The sequence below is a fragment of the Cynocephalus volans genome, chromosome 8 (genome assembly GCF_027409185.1).
Source record: "Cynocephalus volans isolate mCynVol1 chromosome 8, mCynVol1.pri, whole genome shotgun sequence".
In the NCBI taxonomy this organism is placed as follows: domain Eukaryota; kingdom Metazoa; phylum Chordata; class Mammalia; order Dermoptera; family Cynocephalidae; genus Cynocephalus; species Cynocephalus volans.
The window spans coordinates 96,079,718-96,095,691 of record NC_084467.1 but is presented as its reverse complement, the minus strand read 5'-3'; the positions used below and the strand labels follow the sequence as shown (position 1 = coordinate 96,095,691).

The 15,974-nt window shown below is 36.8% G+C and overlaps 1 protein-coding gene across 6 annotated transcripts in view; it reads right to left on the bottom strand.

Annotated features, from left to right (window-relative positions):
• Nucleotides 1-13,806, bottom strand: part of GPSM2 (G protein signaling modulator 2) — a 60,244-nt gene extending 46,438 nt beyond the window's left edge. For 3 of the 6 annotated variants that reach the window (XM_063103586.1, XM_063103591.1, XM_063103587.1), the window contains exons 1-2: nt 13,561-13,805; nt 6,118-6,422 (exon numbers count right to left, since the gene is read on the bottom strand). In XM_063103586.1, the coding sequence (XP_062959656.1) occupies nt 6,118-6,173 (56 nt within the window). In that variant the 5' untranslated portion in view covers nt 6,174-6,422; nt 13,561-13,805. Of the gene's footprint in view, nt 1-6,117; nt 6,423-13,560 lie in introns of all 6 variants that reach the window. The other 3 variants (XM_063103588.1, XM_063103589.1, XM_063103590.1) reach the window with 3 other exon arrangements.
• Between the last annotated feature and the right edge of the window lie 2,168 nt (nt 13,807-15,974).

Here is a 15,974-nt window from a genome sequence, read left to right as displayed (position 1 = left end):
AGGACAATGAAGTTGCTGGCCAGGAAGTTAGGGATAAGGCAGAACTGGCTATTCATATATTAGACATTTAAAAATTAGAAGTTTATGTGTTTGCCTATATCCATATAAAGCAGAAAAGTGTCTTCTTCAAATAAATATCTTCATCACAAAAATTTAACCTTCTGGATTTAAACATATACAACATTTTTTTTTAAAAGTCTTAACATTAAAAACTTTTATTATTAAATATTTCTAGCATACTGAAAAGTGCAGGAACTAATATAACTGGCACCCATATACATGCAGCCCACTTTTGCTACAGATTTTTTTTTTTAACTTATACAACATTATACTGGTTCCATCAATCCAAATGATGTAGCAACCAACAAAATTTAGCAGAGGCTCATTGGTGTCATAAGCATTACACATTTTTAAAAAGGGATTTTACATAATTGTCATTAGAAACAGTAATAGCAAACTGGAACCCTGCTGGCTACATGGCTGTCCTTAAAGTCCATGGAGTGCAACTGCCCTAGAGGAGAAACTTAGAAATGTTTCAGTAACTAATGCCCAAAATAAAGTCCAAAACTCTCTAGTTTACAATTAATTCTGAGATATAGTATGGCTTTGGTATATTTTATTAGAAAAGAAGTCAATATTTTGACAAAATCCCCAACCCCTCAATCAAATATATGTATTTGCAAAATAGGACAGGTTAGTTTATAAATTTTTTAGAAGATCATTAAATAGTAACAAAGAAAGTAATATCCTCTGTCTCCATGACAGAATAGAATTACTTCATTTGTTTACCAGTTGGGTTGAAAACAAAGAACATACCCAGACATAGAAGACAAATCAGGAAAATACCTCTCCATTAAAATACATCTCTCATGCAAAGCTTCTTTTGTTCTCTTAATGGCTTACCTAGTAGTATAATCAAAGAAAGTGTATTTCTAAGAACTGTAAATAAACATAGTACTACTATCCTTGACTGAAATGTTTTCATTTTTGTTAATAATAGATTGAACATTATAGCTATAATTCCTCATTTTCTGCACAAACTCATGTTACTTCAATTTCATTTAAGTTTTATTTTATTAGTAGTAGTTGTTTTTTTTTTTTACTTTTCTTCCACAGTAGATTTTGACCTTAACTGAAAACTCTTCTTTACCTCCTTAATTTTGGTTTCTTGTGTTTATGGCATATCAGTGGAAGCAAAAGAAGATTAAAACCTTGATGCAACATCATTTTAAAAGATTTAATACAAATGATGTCCGAATCTGATTCTCCCCTCAAAGGACTCACGGCACTATTTAAAAATAAATGATAGGGTTCAGGACTTAAAATTCAAAGCAAGAGTATTTTCCATCTTCACGGTGCTCTCCATCTTCTGTGGCTGTGGAATCTCTTTTCATAAACCCTTGCTCCACCTTCTGTGTGTTCTAATTGGACATAGACCTTTTCCATCACCAGTCATAGCCCCAATAAACAAATTTCATTCATTCCACTTACCACATTTATCTAGCTGTTCTAGTTTATTTTGTAAAAGGAAAAGTAGCACAAAATTATCTTTATTTTGTTTTGTTTTTTTGGTCACAAAATTATCTCAATTTAAATTTTATATGGTAATTTGGTTTTAAAAGTGATTTTAACCTATATCAAATTTAATTCTCAAAATAACCTCTAAGATAGGTATTATTGCAGAAGGAGTAACTGATGCTTAAATAGGTAAAGTGACTGCTTAACGTCATATAATGACAAAGCTGAGAAATGAAATCCTGTCTTTGTCTCTAAATCCAGTGCTCTTTCCACCACTCCACATTACCTCAGACTATTCTTCAGGAAAGAATACTATTAACAACTATATCTATATAGCAAAATTGAAGGGTTCAACACAAAACTGCATTCCTTTACAACTTATGGGCAAGAGCCTAATTTTTACAATATTAAAATATGGAAATGTTTATTATTAATAGTAACAAGGACGATTCCCAAAGAAATACAAAACTAGAGAAATTAGTATAATGAACCAAATGTATCCATCTTTCAACAATTACCAATATATGATATGATATTATCAATATGTCTTATCTCTACTCCCATCCTTACTCCGCCAATCCCAGATTTTGAAGTACATTACAGAAAGCATATGATTACATTTGTATATATTTTATCATGCATCTCTAAAAGATAAGGAGTCTTTTTCAAAAATATATAATCACAATACCATTATCACACCTAAAAAAATTAACGTTAATTCCTTAAAATCAATCATACAATTTTCTAAAAGTTTAGAAATGAATTCCATTTTGCTATCAGTCTCTACCTTCCCAAATAGGTGCAAAATATTTCATAAAGCATTCTGATGGCCCTCTGCAGGTGCTTTAGTGTCCAAAGGAATACTCCATTTCAAAATTACAAACTCAGGGATGGCCAGTTAGCTAAGATGGTTAGAGCACAGTGTTATACCACCCAGGTCAAGGGTTCAAATCCCTGTACCCACTAGCCAACAACAAAAAATTACATAGATGAGTACCTCCACAATGAAAGAACCACATGGATAAAACATTACATGCTGAGTATTTTCTAGAGTAGAACAGTAATTTATACTAGGCTATGACCTAACATAAAGGATTACAATCATTACCCCCAATTATGCAACAATCCAATCAAAATACAGAATGCTGATCTTAGAGCACTGATGAAGCCACAGATGTGTTTGCACTGATGAAGCTGGGGATTTGTTTGTATATTCTTACTAAAGATAGCTGTAGATTTTTAAATTTCACTTGATGAAGTCCTATAGCAATGTGAAACCATGTCTGGACTGTGCTGTATGATGGAAGAAGGACAATTCTAAGATCTTCCTACTAGCAGAGGTATAATCCATTCTACTGCTCTTATAGTATTAGGAAGCATACCACTCTTCAAAATGTTTAGCAAGACAGATAAACATTAGGTTCATACGACAGTTATGTCCAATGAAGTTCAAAGGACATATGTGCCAGATAATTTGCTAAGCATCATGGCTATTCTAAGGACCTAATGGTGAAAGAACAGAGCAGTAAGGAGGCAGAGACAGCCATAAAACAGGTGGATTTTAATATAGTTGGTGCTAAAAACAAGATATGCACAGGATGTGATATGAGCACAGAGAGGGCACAGAGCCAAACTTTGGAGTTTAGAATCTCTGAGCTAAATCTCAGATGTTGAATAGAATTAGCTGAACAAAGAAAGTGGGAAGGGAATTCAAGTCATCGGGTGCAGCATGAGCAAAGGCACTGCGACATGAAACAGCATGACATGTGCGGGCAATCAGAGCTCAAAGTGTAAGGTGAAAAATGGCTGGATATAAGGTCTAAGAAACAGGCAGAAGCCACATAATGTAATAGTTTGTATACTATGTTAAGCTTGGCTCTGCTCTACAGGTGAACAGTAGCATTAAGCAGAGAGGCTGCATGGTTAGTTCTATGTTTTTAGACTAGAGTGGCAAATTAAAAAGATGAATTCCAAGAAAATAGAGAATGGAGGGAGTCTGAAGGAAAGATCCTGGAGACCTGAACTGGAGCAGTGGTGGGGAGGATGCAGACAAATATACGAATCTGAGAAACATCTAGGAGCTAAAACTGGCAATACTTCATGCTGTGTACAGAGAGTGACAAGAGAAGAAAGTATGTAAGATCAGGTTTCTGGAAATATGGTCCAAAGGGTAGGGTGAGGGTATTTCATATATTAAAAGCTCATCTTAATTATGTTGAATGTCTTCCATTTTCTTTTATTTGAAACTTTTCTATTTTTAGAAATGTCCTCCTCTTACCTACATAACATTCCTTGGCAACATGTCCTAACACGAGACATCTACTCCACAGGATAAGTCTCCTTGCTGTTTCCTAAACATATGAGTCTGTTAAGACATCTAAGACTTGGTAGCACACACCTCCATTCATAGATTTTGAATTCTATTCATTGCTACAAAATTCTGATATTTATTTAATAATTAACTTGTAACAGTTTTGATAAAGAATCTATTATATGATAACCTTACTAAATAATTATAATACATTTATGTTTGTGTTTATTTTGTGGTTCAGTGCAATGACTAGAACTTCCAGGATAAATGTTAAATAATAATGATAGTGCAGACATCCTTGCTTTGTTCCTACTTATATTGGAAATGCCATTAATATTTTATCACTAAGTATTAAACTGGTTATTGGTTTATCATGTTTAGAAAGTACCCACCCACTCCAACTTCATTTAATACCCATTTCTTTAAAAAGCTCATTTATGGGGACTGGGCTCCGTGCGTGGGTGGGGGCGGAGAGCATGGTCTCAGGGACTGCCACTAGGTGCTCAGTGTCTATGGGTGATGCTGACCTAAGCAGCCCACCTTGGGAGGATACAATAGCACCATGGAAGAGGGTCTGTGCATGGCCTTCTGGGAGTACAGAATGGGAGTCTGGCTTGCAACTGGCAGTGGTGGGGAGGGGAGTAGGTGACGGGGAGTTGCAAAGGCACAGGAGGGTTAGAACCTAGGAGTCCCAGGGTAAGCATATTTTACTTCCCTGATAGAAACTTTCTCCAAACCTTGAACTCTGCCTCCCCCACAAGCCTGTGTGGTTTTTGGGGAGATGCATCTCCTTTTCTCCTCCTTTTTTTCCTCTGTAGGATGAGGGTTCTGTTTGACACACATTGTAAAAAATTTGCATTAGTTGCCAAGATTTCAGAATTTAAAGATATCACAAAGACTTGACCACCCTGGACCTTCATTTTGCCCAGCAGCAGTTGCCTTGAGCTAAATTGTTGCCATCATCTCCTGGCCAGCTTCACTCTTTTATTGCGGTAGGTATATGATTCAGGTCCCAAGCTTTGTCCATGGGAAGCACCTACACACACACACACATGCACGCACGCATGCACACACACACGGTATTATATAAGGTATTGCCAAAGGGAGTATGTTGTGCTTGTGAGATTCTTATGGATATAGAACAAAGGCAGGGGATGCAGGTCCCTACAATCTGCAGCCTTCCACCTGGAATGTAGACAGTCCATTTGGGCATCCAAGGCAACACTGTAAGTCCTATGGGACTAGGACTGTTTCCCTAGGGCCACGTGAAGACTGTGAGAGAATGCGGGTGTCCTTCCTCAGCCTGACCTGCTTTCAGGGGTAGACTTGGGATTACAAAACCACTACTTCATGTTAAAATGTGGCCTTACTTAATAAATCAACAAAACACAAAACATGTCATCACACAATAAGCTTAAAAATGACATTTCTTTTGAGCGGCACTCATTTGTATTTTAATAATCCTATATTTATATTAATACAGATTAAGTAAATATTTTAAATGGATATGACTGTAAAATAAACTTTTTAAAAAAAGTATAAAAATAAAAAATGTACAGAAAAGGGAAATGAGAAGGGAACCAAAATAATACACTTGATTTTCCTTGAGCTCATAGAAAAAAGAAAAAAGGAAAAAATATAAAAACAATACACTAGAAAAAACATGAATAAAATGAAAAGCTCATGTATGAAAGATCACCATTTAAAAATTATAACACAAATGTTAGGTCCTTCAGCTGACCACATAAAAAAATCTGCCTTTTAAACCCAAAGATTTTGAAAAACATACCATTTATATACAGTAATGTGTTGCTTAACAATAGGATACATTCTGAAAAGTGATTTCATTGTGCAAACATCATGGAATGTACTTACATAAACCTAGATAGTATAGCCTACTACACACCTAGACTACATGGGATAGATAGCCTATTGCTCCTACCACTGTCCACTGTATACTTCTGTTGTGTACGTGGATGACCAAAACGTTTTTATGCAGCACATGATTGTATTTGCACTATATAAAAAGTTACAAAATATAACATAACTATTCATAAACTCTTCCAGAGAACATTAATAAGCAAACCACAGCACATAATTGGTTTCTACTATTATTTTCCTATAGAAAGGACACAAAAACTTAACAACAATCACAACAGAAACAAAATATTGTTTACAGGAGATACTATGGCCAGTATATCTGAATATTTTCAAATTTAAATGGTCAAAGTTAAATACATTTTAAAATAAGGATTAAAAGTCACCCACTAAGAAAACAATAGTCTTACCTGTAACGAACATGAAAAGAATGGTCTTCCCTCATGCTTATCAAATTTTCCTCCATCGAGTCATATTATAAACTCAGTAAAATATGAAATTATTTTATTTTGTGCAAATCCAGTTCTTTAGAGTGCAGAATTGTTTGCAGAACATGTCCGGTTAGTATATTAATGAGTTGGTGTTAATACAGCCTAAGCTCCTGCTTCTTCTTTATTAATAATGAAAGGAGGTCAATGTCAGACAGCTTATAGGTTCAAAATGTGTCCCAAATCCTTGCATCTCTGGCCCTTTCAGCAGCACTTCAGCAACATTTCTGCAAAAGGAATACAAGATGCTTTGCTTGAAGTCCTATTTTCAGAGAATAACCTAAAGTAACCCTGAGCTGTACATAATCACAAAGCTAACTCCACAGACTGCTGTCATGTCAATCACTACAGAAAGCAGCAAAGGGCTTAAATGTCACCATGGAGCTTCTAAATAAGGATGTGAATATATGAGATTTGTTTGAGAATTGTACCTTAATTTTTAAAATTGGTTTAAACAGTAATTTTATGTAATATTTTCTATTATAAACAATCATAGGAGAATGGTATGTACCATATTAGTATCTAAGAATAAAATAATACTTCAAGTTTTTAAAAACTGCTATTTACAAATCAAATGAAAATCCAATAAGTACTTGAACAAGTCAATTCTAAACTCTGTAAATTTATCTATCCAAAGAAGATATTGCATTGATAATTAGGTTATACTTGTATTCATTTGCTCTCCAAGGATATCCTACTTAAACTCCTTAAGGTCTTTAAAATGTTTTTATCTACACTGAGTAGGTACAAAAGAAATTTAGGAAATATGTCTGCAGTAAAAAGAATGAAACAACAACATTTATATAATACCACCCAGTTTAAGATAGAGAACACCACCACTGCCTTTGAAGTCTCCTTAGTACTCCAACCTAACCCATCATCTTCCTTTCCCCTCTAAGGTGATCTCTACAATGAATTTTGTTCCTTATTTCCTTGCTTGTCTTTACAACTTTACCATGAATGTGTGTATTGTCCTAAATAACATATCATTTAGTTTTGTATGGTTTTGCTCTACGTTATGTTTCTGAGCTTCATCTCAATTTTTGTTGCATATAGCTACAATTTGCATATTTTATTGCTGTATAAATGGAATATATTCCATTGTATACCAAATGTATTTTTCATTCTGCTGTTGATGGGAACTTGTATTGTAGTTTTTGGATTTCTACTTTTTTGCTAATATTAAAAGCACTGCTATGAACACTGATATTAATAACTCAATGTACTTATTAAGCAGCAGAGCAGCTCCTAGCTAAAGAGGGAACAATAAACAGAGATGAAAAATACTAAAGAGCAGTTCAGAGAAAAGGAGTACTAAATCAGAGGCTCTAACACAGATATAGTAGGAGCACCAGAAGGAAAAACAGAGGAATAAAAGCATTATCTTCAGTGATAAAAACTGAAAATGTTTCAGAATTGAAGACATGAATCAGCAGATTAACGAAGCACACTAAATCCTAAACAAGATAAAAATAAATCCATACCCAGATATATCATGGAGAAACTACAGCACATCAGAGAGAGACAATAACAGTTAAGAGAGATAAATAGGGAAAGATATAGATACTGTGGTTTGAATGTTTGTCTCCTCCAAAACTCATGTTGGAACTTAATTCCTGATATGGTATTTGAAAGGTAGGGCTTTTAAGAAGTGATTGGATCATGAGGTCTATGCCTTCATGAATGAATACATGTGTGGATTAATGGGTTAATGGATTAGCTTGGGTGTGAACTGGTGTCTTTATAGAGCACGAGAACACACTCTTGCTCAGCCCTTGCTATGTGATACCCTGCCTTGCCAAGGGATTCTGCAGAGAGTATCCACCAAGAAGAAGGCCCTCACCGGATGTGCCCACTAGTCCTTGGACTTCCCAGCCTCCAAAACTGTAAGAAATAAATTCTGTTTCTTTATAAATTACCCAGTGTCAAGTATTCTGTTATAAGCAACAGAAATTGGACTAATACATACATATATATACACACACATATATATGAGTTAACTAAATAAATATACAATCATAAAGTCCTGGAATCTCAGTGTTTGTTATAAACAACTCTACAGGTCAGAAAGTCCGACCTGTTACTACATCATTCCCACAAACGTCACAAAGCAGCTAATCCTAACTTTGAATACTCCTATTAGAAAGTTATTCCATACTTGAGCAATTTTTCCATTTCTACCCATTTGTCCTGGTACTTCCTTCTGCTGCCATATACAATAAAGCCTAATTCCTCTTCCACATAACGTCCTTTTAAGTATTTCAGCTATAACATAAACCAGGCTCTAAATAATTAACACCCACTGCTTTGTTAATTAAGCACAGTTAGAGAGAGGTTAGTAGGAAACAGAGCAGTAAGGTGAGAGGGAGGAAAGTGGAAAGAACCAGCCTTTGGAATACTGACAAAGTTTTGAAGAGGAAATTAGGTTTTCATGTTAAAAGCCAGTTTGGCATGTAAGAAACACATTATTCCTCTTATCCTTTCTCTCGGCCAACAAAGGAAGCGGCATCTTAAAGGATGAAAAGATAGATAGCAGCTATTAATACAACAAATTTTCTCTATTTCTTCTGTCCAGAATTCCATTGTGCTTCTTTTTTCTTTAATAAAAAACATTAAAGGGAATTAGTGTAGATATTCATAGCAATAGCTCCAAAGTACATCTAGATTACACAACAGCTACATTAGCAACCAAACTGTCTTCCATTATCCACTATGAGCGTTAGGATAAAATGGGGCAGGAGGGTAAAATAGGATGTTATGGATAAAATGGGGCAGGAGGAGAGGTATTAGAAGTAAATTAACCTAGAATTAAATTAAAATATTTTTTCTCATCTATGAGATTATAATGAAATTCAAAATTTTACCAATCATTTAAAAATGTTAATTCCATATTTATTAAAATGTAAACATTGTCATTTATATGCTTAACAAATTAACAAATGTATATAAATGAAGTTGCAAAATACCTTATTTGATTAAAACTACATAGAGAACCATTTTTAAAATAATTAAAACAAGCAAGATGACAGAGAGAATACTATTCACTATTTTACTAAGGACAATTTATAATATGGTCTTACAATTTTGAAAAGAATATCCAAAAAAGTCACTCTTACATTACAATCTATATAACAATTAAGTAGCATTTCATATCTTAAAATTATTCATTGAACAAACAAGCCAATTCTTGGTTCATGATTCATGTTGCAAGAACTCTCTGACAAATTTGGTAACGTGTTCACTCATGCTCCACATTACACTGAGTTAACAAATCTACTTCATTTTTAATTATATACAGTGTAACACTAGTAGAATTTGCAACAAATATTAAATTACAAATTTGTTCATCAGGATAAAAAAATTTAATGACAGAACCGGGAATTGGAATGGTAATTATAAGTTTGAAAGAATATTGAAAAGTCATCAAGTTTAACCTCTAAACTGCATTAAGATTTACGACTAATAATTTGGAAGGAACACCTGTGTGCCTTAATAGCATCTACCAAACAATGCTCCAAAACCTCACTACTAACAAAACTGTTAACCTACATCATCTTTTGGTCTGACCATAAAGAAATAAAGAGAAAACGATCATTTCTTTCATATCCCAGAAACTGACAGAAGCATATAGATAGATCAACTAGCGCATAACTCTTATTGCCTCACATTTAATTGTCTGATTAGAAAGTCAAAATAGCCAGACTCCGTTTATATAGCTAGGTGGACTTCTAGGCACTGTCCAAGGTATGCAATCAGAGTAAACAGGAAATCCTGGCCCTGCTTTACTCCATTGACAGTAAAATGTTATAAAGCAGGTGATGGGGAGAAAGAAGAATAGACAGTTACAATTACTCTTTTGTGCTTCTTTGAATTTATCTAAACTATCTGCTCCTGACTGCAATTTAAATGCCAATAACTTTTTTTTTTTTTTTTTTTTTTTTGGCTACTGGCCAGTACAGAGATTGAACCCTGGACCTTGGTGTTTAAATGCCAGTAAATTTTTGGTCTGTTTCTTTCATTCAAGGATCTATATAAACTGGTAACACCCATCAGACTATAAATATAACATACTCTTCTTGCCTCCAGGCTAATTCATCTAAACCACATATAAACTTTTTTGATAAGCACAGCCATTTATTACTACCAATGTTGGTAAGCTATCAGCTTTAACGGATTAATACATATACATATGATAATTTAAAAACTCAATAGCAAAATATAAAAAAAGTGATCCTTTCTACCAAGCATTGTTCTTGAGTTAGTAAATGACAAATGAGTTATCTTAACACAAGAACTTTAATAAGACAAAATTGGTTTCAAACACATTTTTAAGCAGAAATAAATCCCAAATGTGAAAGGATTAAAAATGCCTAAAAAGGGTCCCTAAAGAGTTTTGAGTCTGAATTCTTCATAGGAAAATGTACTAAACAAGACTCTATTCTCTTCCCAAAAGTTACCACCATTCCGTGGGTAAATAAATGTTTCTATTCAATTTATTAATGTTATGAAATAATATAGGAAGAATAATTCTAACTAAAAAGGACAAGGGAAAGTTTTTTGAAAGAAAAATCTGTATTGCGCCTTGAAGATGGGTAGATCTTACTGGCAAGTGAAGGGAAATGGCTCAAGCAAAAAAGCAAGAAAGTGGGAATGCACAAAGAATATGTTACAGGATAAGCACATTGGGTTAGAAGTAGTGAAAGGGAAGTCTGACAGGTTAGAACTGTATCAAATTGTGAGAAACTCTAAATATGTGGCTGAGTCAAGGGTTCAGATCCCCGAACCAGCCAGACGTCTAAATAAATAGATTAAATAAATAAATAAGTGGCCAAAGCACATATTTAGCCTTGCATTTACACAATGTGGAATCTTGTAGTTTTTTGGCGTTTTTTTGTTTTTTCCCAACAAAGGAATAGCAAAGTTGAACCTGTGTTAGGAAGATACACTGAACAACAAACAATAAGACAGGATGGGGCGACAGAGGAGAGAAAAATACTGCACAAACTCCAGAAATTACTACTGAATAGGATGCCTCCTCTTGTCATCTCACAACACCAAGCACATTAATTACAGGTTCGACAAACTTCGATTTCTTGCCTAGGAAGAAAATAGGAACTATGAATCAGCAAAGAATCCTATAACAGAGAGAAAACTGGGCTTAAATACATTTCTACTCCACAGTACAGTGTATACTCATATTCATGTAAATAACTAAGAAAAGTCTTTACAAATGTTTTTATAAAGATGATTAAAAGGATATTGACATTACGTAATTTATAAGGTAATGAAAGCAAGAGAGTAGTTCTAAAAGGAGGACTGAAATATTTCTGCCCAGTTCATAACAAAACACAGCACGTACAGGCATCTTTAAAGTAGAATTATGTCCCTACAAATGGAATCTAGAGACATGGTGGAGATTTGAACAGACACACAGAAACAATATAGCATGTGCTTTGGGATCAGGCCATGGTTTGAATCCCAGCACAGTGATTGACTTATTAGTTATGGGATCTTGAGCTAGTTAAAACTCTCAGAGTTGGTGTGGGCATGATCCTTATCTAACAGGTGTTTTGATGACTAGAGATATGATGTATGAAGTGTGTGGCTCTGGTATGTAACAAAAGCACTCAATAAAGTATAGTAGTAATAGTGATAATAGCTGTTGTTATTATAGAACAGAATATGTATATTGGAATAGATTTAGAATAGTCCAAATCTATGTCAGGTTTTCAATTTTAAAATTCCAGAGAATTATAAAATTTTATTTTTTAGGTAAATCTTGGAAATACTTCATGCTTAAGAAAAGGCAATTTTAAAAACTACTATATCCTGGCTGTCTTGTTAGCTCAGTTGGTTAGAGTGCAGTGTTGATAACACTAAGGTCAAGAGTTCAGATCCCCATACAGGCCAGCTGCCAAAAAACCAAAATAAAATAAGTAAATAAAAATAAATAAATTAAAAATTACTTTTCATCAGTTAAAAAAAAAAAAACCTACTATATCTTTCCATTGTTATAATTAGCCTAGTATCAAATCTCAAACTTATATTAAAATATATTGGTAACACATGTCTGATTTAATAACAGAAGAAAATACAACTAAACTGCTTATCTTGCCAGAGGATTTGGTGAACATGCCTCTAAAACAGTATCAGGCAACTTTTTACTTTATAACTGATCCATTCCTTAAATTATAAATAATAGCCTGAGAAACAGTTTGCCAAAACGAATCCATGGTAAGGTGTAAAGAAGAGTAGATATAAGACTGTCCCCCCCACCCTTGAGTCCCCAACCGTCCTTACACACACTCATGTCAACCAACAGTGATGTTCCCTTTTTCATGTCGCTTACTCACTTTTAAACAATCAACCAAAGAAAAAAGCTACACGTGAATAGCGAGTACCCAAGCAAAAGTGGTATTTATCAGAAGTAATCACACTGGCTATTATCAGGCCGTGAATCTTCCGTACACCCTTCTAAAGTGGCAACTTGAAAATTCAGCTCGGTTGGTTATGTCAACTTCCAATACACTCCGCGAAGCACTCCAATACAAGCCGACAGAAAGGAAAGCCAAGAACCTACTTCGTTTAATTCTACCGGGGGTGGGGAGAGAAGGGGGTTAAATTATGCATTAAGACAAAATTTCCATCCTTACTCGTTTTCTTTAACAGAGTTCAAATGATACTAGTTAAAATTGTTTTACTGGTTACCAGGAAAACGTAAGGAAATTATAGATTTTCCACTTTTTATTTGAAGACATTCTATAGATTTCAGGAAAGGGTTTTTAATAACCCTTTATATTTAAACTTTTTGCAGCAACTACTAATTCTACGGTAAATCGACCGGTTGGTGCCAAAAGATCACGAATTTAAATGTGATAAACACAGGTATTTGACAAAAACTGACTGGTTTAGATATCAAGCGCATGACTACAAGTTGCGATCTGCCTTGGACTTAATTGCACGGGGAGTCGGACGTCTAATCGACTGTCTGTTACACTCCGAAAACGCGAGAAGTCACTGTACCCTGGTCTACTTTATACTAAAAAGAAATTAGGGAACGACGCTCTTAAGCTTTAACTCATGTTAAAATTTCCCAGCAAGAGAGCAACTGACGCTCGTGCTGGTGCGAGCGGCTCCTCACCCCGAGCTCTGGTTTCTCCAGCCGGACGCCCTCGACGCCGCGGCCCGCAGCGCCCACAGGTCCCGGCAAGCCCCCGGCCCCGCCGACCACCCGCCCCGTCCCGCCCCGCACCCCGCTCGGCCAGCCCCGAACAAAGGAAGCCGCCCCCCACACGCACCCCTCCCTGTCACCACCCTCCCGGGGTCCCTCGAACGACCCAGGCCCTGCGTCCGGGCAGAACTCACCTCCCGCGGGCCGGCGGGTCCGGGATGCGCGACGAAGCTGCGGCAGCGGCCGCCTCAGGCGACAGGAGGGCGGTCACGGCCCCTCCCCCAGGCGGGTCTGCGCGCCGTGCCAGGCAGGGGCACCGCGGGAGGCGGGAGCGCGCCCCCCGCCCCCGCCGGGTCACGTGGGCCAGAGCTCGGGACTCCCCTCGCCTCCCCGGAGCGTCCCTCTGCCACCTAGGGGTCCAGCAGCGCCGCCAGCCCTCAACACCCTCCCTCCTCTGCGCCTGCGCCCCAGCTCCAGGCGCTCCTATTCAAACCGACAACGCCCCGCGTCTTTCGGACAGGCCAATGGCGGGCGGCGGGGGCGCGGCGGGGGCGGGGCGCCAGTCCCCTCTGCCTCCTCCCTCCTCGCCCGGGAACCTGCGCGTCGGGCTGAGGTGGGACCTGGGGGCTTGGTTCTGCCCCGCTCTGGGACTTGTCCGCGACCACCAAATTGAAGTTTCTCTCCTGTCTTCTTATTTCTTCTTCCGACACTGAAAGGTGGAGCAATAAATATCGTCCAGAGTTCAGATAGGCCTAGACCCCTTTAAAAGGAGGGAACCCAAAACAAGTGCCTCCTTTCCTTAAGGCTCGGTTTCGCCCTGGAGAATGAGTATCCCAAGGGCAGATGCGGGCTATTTAAGAAAAAGAGGCCTCTGTGAAAGGAACAGAGGGACCCGTGTGAAAGTCTGAACAAGGCAACCTCAGTTCTTGAGGATGTGTCACAATTCTGGCGTTTCCAGCTATTGGAAAAGCAAACTTCTGTTGGCTGCAGAAACGCTGGTTCCCAGGAAAACTGGGTGGCAATTTTACTTATTTTCAGCAGCTACGTTCCAAATACACTGGGAAGAATAAGTTTTATTTCCATTCACTTCCCTTCCATGCCAAGTTGACCAAAACATAGGTCTTAGTTTGTTCTTCACAAAATACTAAAACTAGAGTCTCGCTGGAGTAAAGAATCTGATGAATTTAGTTAGATTATTTCTCAAATAGATATTTTTCCACTGAAATGAAATTTAAATGTTTCTATAGGGTTCAGGATATGTTAGAACCACAGTTTCAGTATCTCTCTGATGATTGCCATAACCAGTGATCCAAGCAACCCTCCTGATTAGGTAGGTGTTATGGCAAATTGTTTAAAGGAATAGCTTTGGCATCAAACCAGACCTGGGTTTGAGTTCCACCTGTGCCACTTACTGGATGATTGACCTTTAATGTGTTCTTTATCCTGTGTAGCCTTAGTTTCCTCAACTGTAAAACACATAATAAATTCTCTTCTAATAAGGGTTGTTATGATGCTTCAGGAAGTTTGTTAAATGGTTAACATAGGGCTTGACAACATGAAACTGCTCAATACATGGTACCTATTATCATTATTATCAACAAACACCTTTAATATCAGGTTCTTGTAAACAACAACTGAATTAGCTGGCTGTACTATATTTCAGAGGTAGGTATTATAATTCCTTCTCATAAATTCTTTTGGGGGGCTGGCCAGCTAGTTCAGTTGGTTAGAGTGTGGTGCTGATAAATACCAAGGTCCAGGGTTCCATCCCTGTACCAGTCAGTTGCCAGAAAACAGAAATAATAATTTAAACAATAAAAAGGTAAAAATAAATTATTTTTGGACATTAATACTATGAAAGCTACAAAGGAAGTACAATATATCAAATTTGGCATGTCTGAAATGAATTAAATTATTTTCCCCCTGCAGATCTTCTCTCACACACATGACTTTCTGTCTCTGATATGTTACCTCCATCTTCTCTAATCACTCAGGTTGAATTATCTTTTAAATTATCTTTCAAAAGGCATAAATCAGATTATGTCACTCTCCTACTTGAAAACCTGTAATGAGTTCTCATTTGATTTAAAATGAATCCAAATTCCCTACCATGGCCCACAAAGTCTTAAGCCGTCTTGCCCCTGCCCACCTCTCTATTCTAGTTTATTATTCCCGTGGCTCACTTCCCTCCAAGTACACAGGGCATTCCTCAGGCCCTAGAATAGACCAAACCTCAGGGTTCCCTCTGTCTAGGTTTTTCCCCAGGCTCTTTAAATAGCTGGCTTCTTTTCATCCCACAGCTTTCACTTTATTTATTACAGTATTCAGCATATATTTATGGAGTTTCTGCTGTGTGTCAGGAACTGTTCTACGTGCAGTACTAGGAATACAGTGAGTGAGCAAAGCAGAACACAATTCCTGCTCTCATGGAGCTCAGTAAAAATAAATAACAAAAAAAATATCAGGTTGTCATAGGTACAGTAATGGATTGAATTATGTCCCCTCAAAACTCACTGAAGATTGAATTGTGTCCCCCAAGTTTTATGTATTAGAAGCTTATTCCCCACTGTGACTGTTAAGAGGGTGGGAAATCCTATTATGGTAATTG